Raw genomic sequence first — 15,558 nt, forward strand, 5'->3', positions numbered from 1 at the left:
TTTTCATTTTCTTAATGGTCTCTTTTGTAGAGTAAATTTTAAGTTTGGATGAAGTCCAATTTATCATGTTTTTCTTGTATGGATCACATCTTTGGTGTCATATATTAAGAAATCTGGGGCTGGCCCCGTGGCTGAGTGGTTAAGTTCTCGCACTCTGCTTTGGCGGCCCAGGGTTTCACCGGTTTGCATCCTGGGCGCAGACATGGCACCACTCATCCAGCCATGCTGAGGTGGCGTCCCTCATGCCACAACTGGAAGGACCCACAAGTAAAAATATACAACTATGTACCGGGGGGGATTTGGGGAGATAAACCGGGGGGGAAAAAAAAAGATTGGCAACAGCTAGCTCAGGTGCCAATCTTTAAAAAAAAAAGAAAAACAGAGGACTGGATAGGGTAGATTATGATAGAGTGTTTGGAAAAAAATTAAGAATCCATATTTAGCAAATTACAAAAGTAATTAGGTAATTCTTTAGTAAGGACTTTGTATATATTGATGGTGTAGTCATACAACTTACTATTCCATATTCAGTTAAGAGAATGAGGCACACTGATTATATGAGTTTAGCCTTCCAAAGCTGGAAGCCAATTTCCCAGCCTCATTTGCAGCCAAGGATCAGGTTTGCCAATTAGATGCAGGTCCTGGCCAGTGAACACCTTCTGGTAAGCAGCATCTTGCTGTTTTTGGGAGGCAGCAGCACTGGAGTTTCTGGGATCTAGCTGCTGCTGTCATTAGCATAGGTTGCAGTGTTGATGTTTATAAGTGGCACTGGTGCCATTATCATAGCACCTCTCCCCCCTGTTGTGGTCAGGATTTGTCTGTGGCTGCTGAGCTTCTGAGACTGTCCCTCTTAAAGGTTCTGTGTGCTACTTAATTCCTTTTCTTTTTAAATTACTTAGAGCAGGCACTCAATTGACAAGAAAGAATCCTGATAGATACAATTTCCAAGATATGTGGAAACACCAAGTATAGAATAGTACACTTTTATTTTAAAAACATGCTTATTTTTTGTATAGAATTTTGTCTCTGGAATTTGGAACAGAAGTTGCCTCTAGAAAAGGGAGCTGAGAGTAAGGAAAGGACCTGATTTTCCATGACATATGTTTATGTATAATTTGAACTTTTAAACATATACATGGCACAAATAATTGGAAAAAAGGCATAGTGAAGCCACTGAATGACATCAACTAAGGGAACTGTGTGATAGGTTGTGTTTAGAAAGCTCACTAGGCAGTCCTGTGAAAGATGGACTGGAGGGAGGAGCCAAGAATGGGTGGGGGCAGAGAAACAAACTAGCAAATGATTACAGTAACTCAAACAAGAAGAGGCGCGGTTACGATGGCACTGGAAGTGAGGATGAAGAGGAGGAAAGTCTGAGCTATTGAAAAGATAAATCTAAAGGCTTGACTAACCATATGGGGAGGTGTATCAATCAGAGTTCAATCAGAGAAGCAGAACCATATTAAGAGCGACTGTTAAATGGGTTCAAGCGTTCCACTTTGGGAGCTGGTTAAGCTGTCTCTGTAAGGCTGTTGTCTGAGTCTGATGCTAGAACACAGTCCAGCTAAACTGACTGGGGATTGGGTCAGGGGCGGAAGTTCTATTTCTGATAAGGAATCCTCGAGGAGGCGATTTAGGGGTAGAGGAAGCTGGCTCTCTAGAGAGGAAGCAGATATACATTCACAGACTGTCTCCTTCACAGTAATTTTCCAAATAAAGCATTATAAAATCCAAGTTACAAATGGTAACTACCTACTGTTTAATGGGTACCTACTATGTGTGAGGTACTTTACGTCTATTATGTGATTTAATTCTCACAAAACCCCTGAAAGTTGGACATTATCATCACCATTAGATAAGGTGAAATAGAGATAAAGTGAAATTAAAGAAGGAAATAGGCTGAGAGACCCTAAGACAGAAAGCTAATAAAGTGGCAGATCTGGGAATCCAACTTCTGACTCGACACCAACAACGTGGGTACAGTGAGAGAGTTTAACTCTACTGGAATTGGGTTGAGTCACTATTTTCTCAAATCTCCCAAAGATGGTACACAGATAGTACTACTCTACATGCATCAAAGATAAGTTCATTCATGACATACACTGTACGCTGTAGGGGTTTAGTACTTAATTCTTCAGGAACCTGTAGAAGGGGCTATACCATACAAAGCTGCCAGGCTCGGCCGGCGTGTCAGTGAGGTTCTCAGCTGCTATCAATAAAATTATAAATAGGAAGTGAATGGTCTGTGTCTCAGGGGAGAAGTTAAGCTGTGAATCTCAATCTCCTGAATTGAATAAAGTTTGGAAAACACAACTACTGGAAATTTCGGTAGAATTTAGTCTCTTCAGACCCCCAAGGAGCAGAATGCCAGAGAAATTCAATGTGGCCAGTGTGAAGGCTCTTTCCATCTTATATATCTAACACAAAACTTTAAGAAAGATAATTTAATTTTTAAGGAAAAGATCCATGATTATTTAAAAATGTGAAAACCACATCTAATAAACTGATAATAGTTTCAGGAACAAGAGGATGTCTTCGTGCCATTACAGTCACTTCATAAGGAAGCATTTCAATGAAGGCTGGGAGCTGGCTGCAGTGCTGTCCGGGCCCGTGACGAGGGGCACGGCTGCTCTTCCTGTGTACTGTGGCACTGTCCCATCTTTTTGGGCCTGGGTCTCTTAAAGGATATGTCCGTCGTCTTGCACACGTGACCATGGCTTAGAGGTAGGCACAGAGCCGCTCCAGCTGCCCAGGATTCGTATTACTTAGGAATAGTAGCTCCTTTTTCCCATCTTCCGTATGAGCTAAAAAGGAGTCAAAGACAGACAATTGGCAGTTTTTCCCTGCAGCATGGTGTTACCCAGAACGTTCTGTAGACAGAGGCTACATTATCCACATTACATTCTGATGTAATTAGCACTCCCAAGAGACCTCACTTTTACATCCTTTATCCCAATAAACTATTATTAATTTTTCTATGGATAATTTCCTTTACTGTCTCTATTCCTCCAATCCAGCATCTTTCTCTCCCTCTGTTCCAAGAATATCTTCTTGAATTTAGGACTTTGTCAAATCTTCCAGCCCCCTTAGGAATCTCCCCCCTGTGCCTCCCAGCCCACCATGCTGCAGCTGCTTTACACTCTGCCCTCCAGGCCAATATTAACTTATTCCAATGGCAGTTAATTCTCTATTACCTAGTGATAGTGTAGTCTTACTGTTCCTCTGCATGCCCCCTAGCCTCCCCACCCCCGGTCAAAGTAAGGGTAAAATCAACAGCTGGAATGCCTTCATATACAGATACTAGGACAGGTATAGCAAGGATTTGGTTTGGTGCTGGGGTAGACTCTCACACAGTATCAATTATTCTGTGTCCTAGCACATTAGTCTCTCAACCAAAGTTTGTTGAATGATGAATAAGTGCAACGATGCTAGACTATGACAGCAACCCAAACATCTGGAAACTGCCCAGTGGCTGGGCTTAGCCTGGCCTCCTCTTTTAGCATGAGTATCTTATTCTAGAGTAATATGAGAATTCAGGGAGAGTTACAACGTTTTTTGTAAATTAAACCTTAACCACCCCCCATCCCTACACCTTTCTGTACCATCTAATCAGCCAGAAAGAAGTCAAGATAAAAAGAAAAAAGATGAAATACAAATTACTGGCTTCTGCTGAGGGAAGAAGAAATGAAGGCTCTGACTCAGTGGGACTCTTCTGTGAGCACAAAGCCCTGATAGGAAAAAATTAAACAACTGACCTTTCTCATGTTGAAGCCAATTGTTCTCCAAATAATACTGAATACAACTTTCAAATTCCTTTGGGTTATAGTTGGAAACCAGGATGGGAATAAAGGGATCCAGGGTATCAAATCCTTCCTGGAGAAGAAAAACAATAGAGTATTTGTTAAGCGACAAATCAGCAGAGAGATCAATGTTATTTCAACTTTTTTTTTTTTTGAGGAAGATTAGCCCTGAGCTAACATCTGCCGCCAATCCTCCTCTTTTTGCTGAGGAAGACTGGCCCTGAGCTAACATCTGTGCCCATATTCCTCTACTTTATATGTGGGACGCCTACCACAGCATGGCTTGTCAAGTGGTACCATGTCTGCACCTGGGATCCGAACTGGCGAACCCCAGGCTGCCAAAGCAGAACGTGCTCACTTAACCTCTGCGCAACCAGCCGGCCCTATCTCAACATTTTGATGGCAAGGTCTTCACTTTTTTTCTATTCTACTCTACTTTTCACTCTCCAGCTACCCTGCCTTGTAAGTACAGGGCTCTGCACAGAGCAGCTGGCTACTGTTGCTCTCTATGGCCACAAACATTATATTTAAAAAAGAAATAATTCTTGAGGGGAGGATGCCACTTATCTGAATGTGTACATACATATATATATTCTGATTTTTCTTACGGTTCTGACTTCCACAGTCAACAACAGTTCCGACAGTTCATATACTCAAAAACAGAAAATAAATAAAATTAACAAGGATGGGGGAAAAGGCCCTAAATGGAACACAAACTGAAACAATTGAATCAATCAAACTGTATTTCAAATTCCAAACATAACAGTGAAGGGAGGGGGAAACTAACCCAAGTTAACTTGTGAATGGAGTATCTGGACTAGAGAGCCTTAGGCTAAAGACGAAAACTAAACAGATACTACGCTGTCGTTCACGGTTCTTTTTTATAGAGTGAAGGGTTAGCAATTCTGAAACTACTTCTGCTGTAATCTAAGATTGAGCTAATAAGTAAATATAGCGTGGATAATAGGCAGATTTCTTATTGTTGGAGATGAGGGTTACAAATATGGAAAGGGGGAAGGATATAATGAATACTGTGATGCTAGCCTTGAAGTGGAAGTATCAGTATGAACTCATAGTTTTTTAATATAAATAGAGAAACAGATATAGATGTGTATGGACGTATATATATAAACATATATGCATACAGTACATATACATATACATGCGCATACACGCAGGCATGCATGTATGAGTATCACATACATCTATTTACTGACTCTGCTCGAGGGCCTAGAAGAAGTGGCACCCTAGCAGCAATGAGTCCACCTACACTCAGCTCTTGGTTTCTAAATACCACTATCCTCTAAATGAACCAAGGCTCCTTGGAGAAATGGCTGATTCTAGGACTGGGGCGTGCAAAGTACAAGTTGAGTCTGGAACATGCTGTTGTGCCAAAATTAAGAAGTGCTTAAAGAATGATGGGGACATGTTAAAAGGACACAGAAGCCAGCTTGAAGGGGCTCCTACTAGCCAAATCTGGGATAATTTAAATACCAAAATAAATAATGATAGTAAAGGTTTGGAACCCATTAAATAAGAATCCACATGTCTACGCCAAAACAAATCAATACATAAGGGATAAAGGAAAGTTCTTGCATATAATAGAAAGCCAACTGATATATTTAGAAGAAATGATGGAGCGAGGAAATACCCATTTTACAATTATCATAATAACTGATTTAGAATAACTGAATAACCAATGGATACTAAAACTAATAATGGTAAGTTTGAGGAGTAACAGGATATTTACCTAGTCTCAAAGTATATCTCCATAAGATACTTACTCCTTACAAAAGGAAAATAGTAACTTTACTGAGAAGATAACAGGTGGACCCCACCTGAACTAAGTGTTCCAAGTTAACACTGTCAGTAATCGGAGAAATAGGTTTTCTGTGCCTCCTGATATTATGCACTGAGAAGATACAACATCACTTCTAACATCATATATAATTAGGAAAAAAATGAGACAACTCCATACAATAATCCATAAGATAGCTGGCATGTACTCTTCAAAAATAGAAATACAAAAGTTATAAAAGACAAGGACTGAGGAAGGGTCCAGATTAAAGGAGACTGAGGAGACATGACAAATGAATGCAATGCATTATCCAGGACTTTCTTTTTCTGTAAAGGATATTGGGATACCTGGAAAAATAAGAATAAGGTTCATAGATTAGGTAACAGTATTATATTGATGTCAATATCCTGATAATTGTGTTGTGGTGATATGTTAGAATATCTCTGATTTTAGGAAATAGACATTTTTAAGAGAAAAACAGGCATCATGTCTCAGGTTACTGTCACATAATTCAGGAAAAAAGATGGAGAGCGAGAGAAAAATAAAGCAAATATGGTGGGCCGGCCTGGTGGCGCAGCGGTTAAGTGCGCACGTTCCGCTTCGGCGGCCCAGGGTTCCCTGGTTCAGATCCCAGGTGCAGACATGGCACCACTTGACAAGCCATGCTGTGACAGGTGTCCCACGTATAAAGAGGAGGAAGATGTGCACGGATGTTAGCTCAGGGCCAGTCTTCCTCAGGAAAAAGAGGAGGATTGGCAGATGTTAGTTCATGGCTAACCTTCTTGGGGTGGGGGGAAAGAAAGAAAGCAAATATGGTAAAGTCTTAACGTTTTAGGAATCTGGGTGAAGTCATACAGAAATACTATTTTTCTCAAAATCTGAAATTATGTCAAAAAAAAAGAAAAAGTCTCTCTTTAGACAAAATGACTAAGGGGAAACCAATTTTCCAATGATCTGACCTTTCCCAGCAACTCCTGGGGCAGAAAGGCTTTCCGAGGCTTAAAGACAGATCCAGTCTGGCTCAAAGTCAACACAATGGCGCCTCCGTGCTGAAATGAGGAAAAGCCAAATTAGAAAAAGCTGAAAAAGATAGAAGAATGTATTTTGATCATCTGTAGATTTTTTTTTGCCATGCACTGGTATGGCGGTGTGGCCTAGCACAGTTAAATGTCAACTGCGTTGGTTATTACTTCTAGATTTGGCTCTGACAATAAATTGCTACGTGATCTAAAATTTATGAAAATCTTTTCCAAAGTTGATAAGAAGATATAAAAACACTTTGAACAATTGCAGGTAAAATAAAATTATGCCAAAATTTAAATAAAATGGTTTTGAATATGCTTACTGCAGTCAAATGGAAAGATGAGAAACCAAATACATAGATTTTCATCTTGGTACAGTTATGGGAATTAAATAAGATATAAGAACTTTCTGTCCCTAAAATTAGGGGCTGGAAAGTATTAGCAAGGTGCTGAAGGTCTTTAAAATGAAAATCCATTTCCTTCTGAAATATGTTAGGCATACGCACTCACCCAATCATTCTTCACCATTTTCCTCAGGTTGTAGATGAGCGCTAGTTCCTCTGGGGCAATCTGCACGTCCGTCAGTGTGTACAACAGAGGAGAGAGGGCCGGGAGAGACAGGGACGGGGGAGAAGAGATCATTACTTGCTTTGCCTGGATGCTCCCCTGAGACAAATGAATTGACAACAACTGAAAAATCCTCAACTACTACTTAGTGCCTGAAGGTACAACCTCTGAGACAAGCTACCTAGTCACCGGCCCTGAAACTGCCATGCTTCTGCAGATTAAAAACAGTCACCCCGGGAGAAAACACCCACTGCCCCAAACCACCCCCTTCCTTGAAGCTTCTGATCTTTTCCATTCAGATCACATAGCCTCATTTTGAAAAGAAAACAGGAAGAAAAAATTGACAAAGAAAGAAAACGTAGCTTCATGCTCTTTTCAAAATACTCTCCCTTAGTTTTCAATGGATGGTGGAACTCGGCATCACCTTCTCCTTCTGATGCTATTTTCACTATACATCTTAATTCAAATACTCCTCCGGGAAGAAAATATATTGATTGAATGGTCTACAAGGCTACATCCTAGCCTACATACATGATGGTATCAGAAATCAGAGAAACCAGAATAGAGAAACTCAGTTTTCCTACTGGGCTTTTATCTTCTCTTTTCAGGGTGGTCCTTCCCCAGAGAGCATTGACTCCATCCACTGCCACCAGGAGGTGAAAAATACCCGAAGAACTTTGCCTCTTTAGCTCTTTGAGCACAATCCCAACTGCATCTGTGGCGTTCCTCACTCGCGTTATGCCCTGTAGGGAAAGAGAGACGGGGGCTTATAGTCCTAGCAGAGGCCTTCTCTGGTTATGACGCAGTACACATTCAGTGTCTTTTTTATACCTGTTCAACTACTTCTCCCAGAGGACTGCCTTTCTCAGTGCTTTCTCGCTTATTCCAGACATACTTCTCTTGAACTTTTATCTAAAAACAAACAAAATAAAAATCAAAAAAGGCTACTCAGCCTAAGGATGAACCCATCCCTAGCTGAGAAGGTAGGAGGCTAAGGTTGTTAGGAGCCATTTTTTAATCTATTTTTCAAGCTCTGTAAGAGACCTCAGTATGGAAGTGAAAGCTTTCTAGCCCCTTTATGCCCAGAGCTTAAAAAGAGAGTCTGACTAAAAAGGTCCAGGATGAGGCCTTGGCATCCGCATTTTTAACAAGCTCCTAGGTGATTCTGATTTATATCCAGAGTTGAAAACCCCTGGCCTAGAGAGCGTATCCAGGCACTGTTAAACAATTTTACCAATACAATTCTGGTTCCGAAAAAGATCTTATGTGGAGAAAATTATACAGTTGAAAATTTGTTTTAGAGGATTGGAGGCTGTGACCTTGGAAAAGTCAATGAATCAATCTGTTCTCCACTTTTGTACCCACAAGATGAGAATTATTGCTGCCTCATTATTTCACATGGATAAATGAGTTTCAGGTTGTGAGCTCTCTGTGAGTAAAATGTGCGGGGGAAAAAAACCCCAAATGGTACAGTTATTCCCAACTACAATACTAGTTCTCCATAGTTTACGGGTACTCAGGGCACAAAGATTAAAATCTATTTAAAGAATGTCCGTCACTAAACTTCTGGGAGTTTAGTCACCTGACTCAAGAAACGCTCATTTGCAGTTTTGAAATTCTTCAGCCAGATCGAAGCCTCTAAAGGTTGATCCAAACGCTGTTTGTTGTAGGTGGACTGTAGAAGATTCCGGCAGTTTTTCACCCAAAGATGTGCTAAAAGGGCACAAGAAAACAAACCAGGCAGGAACTGACTGTATTTAACTCAAAATACTCTAAGCCTTTTTAGGTTATAGGAAATGACTTTAGATTCTCATATATTTTTCTTAAAGCCCTCTTGCTTCAGAGGTTTACTTTTTTGTCTGGTCCATCTTAGAGTAAACATTATCATTACAATGAATACACAAGGCATACCAGGTGGATTAAAGGTCACTTCAGCTTCCTGGCAGTTTACAAAGATAGTTAGAAAATGTAGATGCACACAACATTGAACAAAACAAGGAGGGATATATGCAAAGTATGGGAGTTTAAATTTTTAAGATCCATGCTGACAACTCTAGAATGCTGAAAAACAGTACCATGTCAAAGGCTCTGTGGGTACTCAAAATTGTTGACTGATGATACTAAAGCCTGTGATGACCTCTAAGGTGGGAGTTTATGCTCTTGGGCATTACATATCAAAGTGGGGGCTGTTGGGCCAAAATCTTTCATTATTATCATCAAAAGCCTCCAGGAAGCTTTTAGCTGAATTTCCTCTTGTTGCGTTTACTTCACCTTGCAACCTGCTTGTCAGTAGTATGAAAAAATCATGATGAATTAGCTCAGACCACTCTGCACCTGGAGCAAAGGCCTTTCCCTTAGCCAGCAGAGCCCTGTCAGAAAATTAAAGCCACAACCTACCACAGTAACAGGATAACTAACCCTGACAGAGTGAAGATAGGAAGTCTTACCATCTGGAATATGCAGTATCAGCCAGTCCTGTTTTGCACAGAAATGAATAATATGGCAAAGACTGAGGGTTTTTCCTGTTCCCTTCTCCCCATCTAAAGCACTTGTTAAAGAAAACATCACCAGCAGGGACACTTCTGTCAACAAGTAGTGCTCTTGCATTTCTTCTTTTGCCTCATTTGAGGAAAGCGTTGGCTCAAGACAGCCCAGGCAGGCGGGAAAGGATACAGAGAACATATCGTACAGCTGGATGAGCAAAATTGGTATTTTTCAGGTAATGCAGAAGCTCTAGCGCTGGTTTCCTTACCATCAGGCAAGCTTCATTGAATGTCTTCACCTAACAAAATAGGGAAGGAGGAAGGAGAGGGTGGGGTGTGGGACTTCTAGACAGTTCTTAGTATATAGACTGAGCCTAATATAGCAACCAGAGCACCAAATTGCATATTTTTCATTTATTCAGATAGGAGAGGTTGGGTTGGTATTGAATTTGAAAATCTGTCCATATAATTGATCTAAAAACTGAAGCACATTATCCCACACCAAGTAACCTAACAGTGAGCTTTTGATTGTTTCTGTAAAAGCAGCACAGATATTACATCAGCTGGTTGAAATCCACAAATAATCCAGACATCTCATAACATAACTATGTATACCACTTAGGGCTGATGTCAATATTAAAAGCACGTAAAATGCTTAACAAAGTATCTGACACATGGTAAACACTGAATAAATATTAATTCCTTGAAATTTATTTTTAGCTAATTCTTACTACTATAACCATTTAGACTCTTCTCTAGAACTACACACATGGCAGCTCAGGGCAGGTGTGACCAACTGCCCCAGAGCTGTGAGGCTAGACACTACCAGCACACAGACACACCAGAGAATTGACACATAAAGTTCATTCCCTTTTTGCCTCTGGGAATACTTTGGTGGAAAAATTTGGGAAGCACTGATATGTGTAAAAGTGATTTGCAAATAAAATATTTAATCATGTCTACGGTAAGAATAAATATCTAACAAATACTATTTGCAAGCATATCAGATAAGGATTAAAATAATGTATTTTTTAAAGAAATCGTAAGCAAACAACTGGATTGGAGAAGGACTTGACAAGTTAGTGCAAACTCAATGGAAAGTGAAACCTTCAAAAACACGCTACAGATATTAAAACAGAAATGCCATATTAGGTAATATGACAGTACTAAAATACACAAACAATGGTAAGGGAGTTGGCCTTTACGTAAACGGAAATTATGGAAAGAATGTATGAGTAATTCTCTCCAAAACACTGGTGGTTAAGCCATTCTGAAAGCAACCTGAATGGTTAATTAAAGTTAGGCCCCCACAACCCTGAAGCTAGAGATTGTACTATGAATGTCTTGGAACAGTTTAAAGTGCCATTACAGATTATTTCTTCCGGTTGTGTCCTATTTCCAAACTTAACAAGATTCTTTTTTTTATTTTAAATTTTTGATTTTTCCTTCTTCTCCCCAACACCCCCCAGTACACAGCTGTATATTTTTAGTTGTGGGTCTTTCTAGTTGTGGCATGTGGGATGCTGCCTCAGCGTGGCTTGATGAGCGGTGTTAGGTCCACGCCCAGGATCCAAACTGGGAAACCCTGGGCTGCCCAAGCAGAGTGCGCGAACCTAACCACTCGGCCACGGGGCTGGCCCCCAACAAAATTCTTGATGACAAAGCTGTCTATGTCTAGAATTAGCTCCTTATTGGTGTCTCATTTAACTTCTTAAAATAAAGCATGGTGAAGAAATGACATCCTCTGGCTCTTGGGCTAAAAATCAGCTGCATGGTCAAGTTTGATATTTCGTTAAGAAAGAATAATTTCTGAGGCTGACAATAATTCAGCAGGAGTTAGTCAAAAGAACCAATTATACCAATGAAGTATGGTTACATTTAATCATGAATTCTTTCAATGGCTATAAAGCACCCAAGATTACACTCTTTGGGTTGAAGTTATGACCACAAAACTACATTTTCTGAAAATCTGTGAGACTGAAGAACAACAAAGATGCATCTAATCCAAATATCACTTCTATTTGGCTCAGGAATATATTATGATTTTGTTTTTCTACAGCACGTTAAGTATTTTTATGATATTTTGCTAAGGAAAATATTAAATTTATTTTTAAAAATTATTTGAATGCCAAAGTTTCTAGAAATCTGTTGATTAACACAAGGAAAATAGCAAGATATTGTTTGTTTCTTTAAGAATAGTTTGCCTGGCTCCAAAAAGGATTTAAAGAGGTTAACCGCAGATAAACACTGGCTTCAAGTAATTATAGTAACAGCACTATTTATAAAAGATAATCAATAGCTGAATTTACCTTTTTTTTTAGATTCAAATTTCATCTTTTATAGTTTTCTTCTCATTTAATCCCACCCCTCTGCTATTAACAGCTTGTGTTCTGGGCTCCCTCCCATTCTTTCCCCTGTTTTGAGCACCTGCATTACAAAGCGAGGAGGCAGGCCATGGGGGAATACAGCCTTCAGATCCTGGAGAGGTATGTTGTAGTGCTGACCCTCATGCTGCTCCCCATGCTTTGCCTATGAAACAAAAATGCAAACAGGTATAATGGGGTCACAGACAAAGGGGCAAAGACTTTGAACAAGTGGAAGGGGCCTGCTAGGCCATATTGAGGAAACATTCATCTCTCAGAGCTAGAAAAGATATCTTTCATTTCTTATCGCAGACAAAAAAATACTGGTTGTTGTCCCCAAATTCACAATGTGTATATAAAGCTGGTGTTGGCCTGAATGATGAAGCCAGTTGCTCAGCAACATAAACCCTAGATATGAAGGGAGCAAAGACAATTCTTGCCATCTGGATTCTTCTGTGCTGTGTATAGAGATGCTCCAGTCATGTGACAAGATCATCTGCACGCCCCTGTTCCCATAGAAACCCCAGAGGAACTGGCAGATAAAGGGACTACAATTACAGGGAAAGCTGAAAGACACTTCAATGACTTCATTCACTTAGTCTATTTCATTTTGTGCTTGTGAAAGTAGGTGAATGCTAGAGATGTAAATAAAACACACCCTGCTGAGATGGTGTTTTGGGTAATGAGTTATTTTTTTCCCTCCCACATGCACAGCATATGTTAAGATGGGGAGACTCAGAGGGTAGGGGTAGGGACAAAAAGAGAGAAAAAAGCTATTGGTTCCCTTCACATTTAAGCACAGACCACACAACTAATTTCATTTATGAGAGGCAGCAGTAATAATGCGGAAGGAGAAAAGAAATCAACATCTAGCCTAATGGGACCTGAAGTAGAAAATGCAACACTGGATACTGCTGGAATCCTGGCTTCTGCTGACAAACTTCACTTTAAATGCTGCTCTTCTCAATAAATCAAGTTAGTGCCCTCTCAAGACACTAGGAAATCCACTTAGAAAGGTAGAAAATAGTACCAGATTGGTTATCAGGAAAACTGGGTTCTGTACCTGCTCTGCTATGTGATGTCGGGCAAGTAAGTTGCTTTCTTTAGGCTTCTCCCTACCAGGGTTGGTAAACTATGGCTGGCTACCCGTTTCTGTAAATAAAGTTTTACGCAACACAGTCATAGCCATTTGTTTATGGCAGAGCTAAGTAGTTGTGACAGAGACCACTTTGGCTCCTAAGCCTAAAATATTTACTGTCTGGTCCTTTAAGGAAAAGTTTGCTGACCAATCATACAGAAAAGATCAATAATAACTGCTACATTTAACTTCTAAGGAATTGACTTAATACCTTAATTACTTAAGGTACTATGTACCTAATCTATGCCCAACAAATCCTTTGGCAGGAGGTCAGTTTAATAGTAGGGATTAAATCAGAGCAGATAGGGACTGACTTGCCTGAGTGTTTGATGTTACCACAGTATCAGGCAGGGAAGGGGAAGATGTGGGTTCCAGAATGCTGTCTCGTGTGTCTTGTCTGACTATATGTAAACCTGCTTAGCTTCTTTGGGTTTCAGTTTTCCTGATACGTAAAATGACAGCAACACAAATTATATGCCCTGAAAAAAATCCAAATATACATCAGCAACTCACCGGGTCACTCTCACTGGTGCGGGAAACAGCTCTGGGACTCTCAACTGGAACCTGATTATCCAGATGAGCAGCAAGGTTTTGGGGTGCCTGGCTCCCCGTGTGCAAAAAATGTCCAGCGTCCAACTAAAAAAAGAAACCACTTTAGTGTTCTGGAATTATCAGGTTTTTTATGCTTGCTACAACAATAAGGTTTTTCTTTTTTTAAAGATTGGCGTCTGAGCTAACAACTGCCAATCTACTTTTTTTCCTGCTTTTTTCCCCCAAATCACCCCAGTACATAGTTGTATATTTTAGTTGTGGGTCCTTCTAGTTGTGGTATGTGGGACACCACCTCGACATGGACCAATGAGCAGTGCCATGTCCACACCCAGGATCTGAACTGGCGAAACCCTGGGCTGCTGAAGCGGAGCATGCGAACCCAACCACTTGGCCACGGGGCCGGCCCCAACAATGAGGTTTTAAGCCATGTCTGCAACAGGGAAAAATGTCACTACCATACATTTTAGTTTTGTGTAAAACAAATCCTTGTTATTATTTATAATTCTCTAAGTCCAATCACATTATTCATATTCTGAATGTGTTGTGTTGCTGTGTCATGGCTCTGTTCCATATGGAAACAAACGATTCTGTTAGAGATTGTTCTGGAGCAGAGCATAGCTATTAACAACCTAAAGCAGGAGACTCCGTTTAATGCTCGTGCCCACAGTAATGAATGGTGGCCAGTACGGCACGATCCTCAGCCGTTTAGCAATCACAGTCACCTCAGTTACTAGGGGATCGGTGCAATGTTGCTATTTGATAGGTATAATTACACTCCCCACAATAATGCTAGCTGTGCCCTGGGATAAAGAATCTTTCATTAAGGACATGTAACGAGGGAGTGTGTAAAGCATCCAACTAAGTGAAAATAAACTGCTCTACGGGCAAGTCAGTGAACTGCACACGGAAGCCTCTGAAGTGGGGAGGAGTCGAGGGAGAGGATGAGATTTCAAGAAACAAATTGAAAAAGTGCTAAGTGGAGAACCCCCAAGCTGAGCTTAGTGATAACAGACCTCATGTAGAAGTGAAAAGATGCCCATTACAAGGGAAAGATTAGAAGCCAGCAGAAGCAGAATGAGGATGTGAGAGCTCGCTGAATTAAGGAAGTTGCTTGGTAAATCAATAGGTAATGTGAAAGCTGCCTGTAGGTTATATTCAGTCTCACCATGCAGCTTCACGAGTGCAGCAATGTATACTATTTTTATACCACCCCTCATAACTCTTATACCCATTTTATAAGAGGATCTTAAACTCCATAACGACATTCTAACTGGTATCTTTACCTCTAAATCTTTGACTCTTCATCTTTCATAGTCTAAAGATTTGTCCTCCCAAATAATAGGTTTAATCTTCAGCTAATCAAAAAGCTTGAATGGTTCCTGACTAATGTCAAAATAAGTCTCGAAGGCCTTAGCATGATTATCAAGGCCGCTGTGATGACTTCAATCTACCTTTCCAGTCTCATCCCGTCATGAACTCTATACTCTATTCATATGCTAAAACATTATTCACTTTTATGTTTCTATGCTTCTGCTCATTCTACTTCAACTTCCCTCTCTCTCTATTTAAACCTTACTTATCCTTTAAGGTTCATCTCAAATGTCACATCCTCTGTGAAGATTTGCTAGACACCTCCAGCCAAAAGTAATTATCTTTCCCTCTCTGCTGATAGCACTTTCTTTGTATTGCATGGCATTTTTACTCTGCCTTGAACTGCATTCATGGCTTTTGTTAACTCAGTACCTATTACATGCCAGGCAATACAGTGTTTTACAGCCATTATTTTTGAGTCAAGAATCCTAGAATATAGGTTGAATATTATGCCTGTTTTATGA

At 40.2% G+C, this 15,558-nt stretch overlaps 1 protein-coding gene across 8 annotated transcripts in view; it reads right to left on the reverse strand.

Annotated features, from left to right (window-relative positions):
* Positions 1-967: 967 nt before the first annotated feature.
* The window catches only part of DAP3 (death associated protein 3), a 37,232-nt gene continuing 22,641 nt past the window's right edge, over positions 968-15,558 (reverse strand). For 4 of the 8 annotated variants that reach the window (XM_070266260.1, XM_070266261.1, XM_070266259.1 and 1 more), the window contains exons 3-12: positions 13,685-13,807; positions 9,861-9,969; positions 9,635-9,727; positions 8,770-8,900; positions 8,019-8,099; positions 7,772-7,930; positions 7,131-7,190; positions 6,558-6,647; positions 3,756-3,873; positions 968-2,804 (exon numbers count right to left, since the gene is read on the reverse strand). In XM_070266260.1, the coding sequence (XP_070122361.1) occupies positions 2,719-2,804; positions 3,756-3,873; positions 6,558-6,647; positions 7,131-7,190; positions 7,772-7,930; positions 8,019-8,099; positions 8,770-8,900; positions 9,635-9,727; positions 9,861-9,969; positions 13,685-13,807 (1,050 nt within the window). In that variant the 3' untranslated portion in view covers positions 968-2,718. Of the gene's footprint in view, positions 2,805-3,755; positions 3,874-6,557; positions 6,648-7,130; positions 7,191-7,771; positions 7,931-8,018; positions 8,100-8,769; positions 8,901-9,634; positions 9,728-9,860; positions 9,970-12,097; positions 12,200-13,684; positions 13,808-15,558 lie in introns of all 8 variants that reach the window. The other 4 variants (XM_005610038.4, XM_014739702.3, XM_005610036.4 and 1 more) reach the window with 2 other exon arrangements.

This window comes from Equus caballus, chromosome 5, assembly GCF_041296265.1.
Source record: "Equus caballus isolate H_3958 breed thoroughbred chromosome 5, TB-T2T, whole genome shotgun sequence".
Taxonomy (NCBI): domain Eukaryota; kingdom Metazoa; phylum Chordata; class Mammalia; order Perissodactyla; family Equidae; genus Equus; species Equus caballus.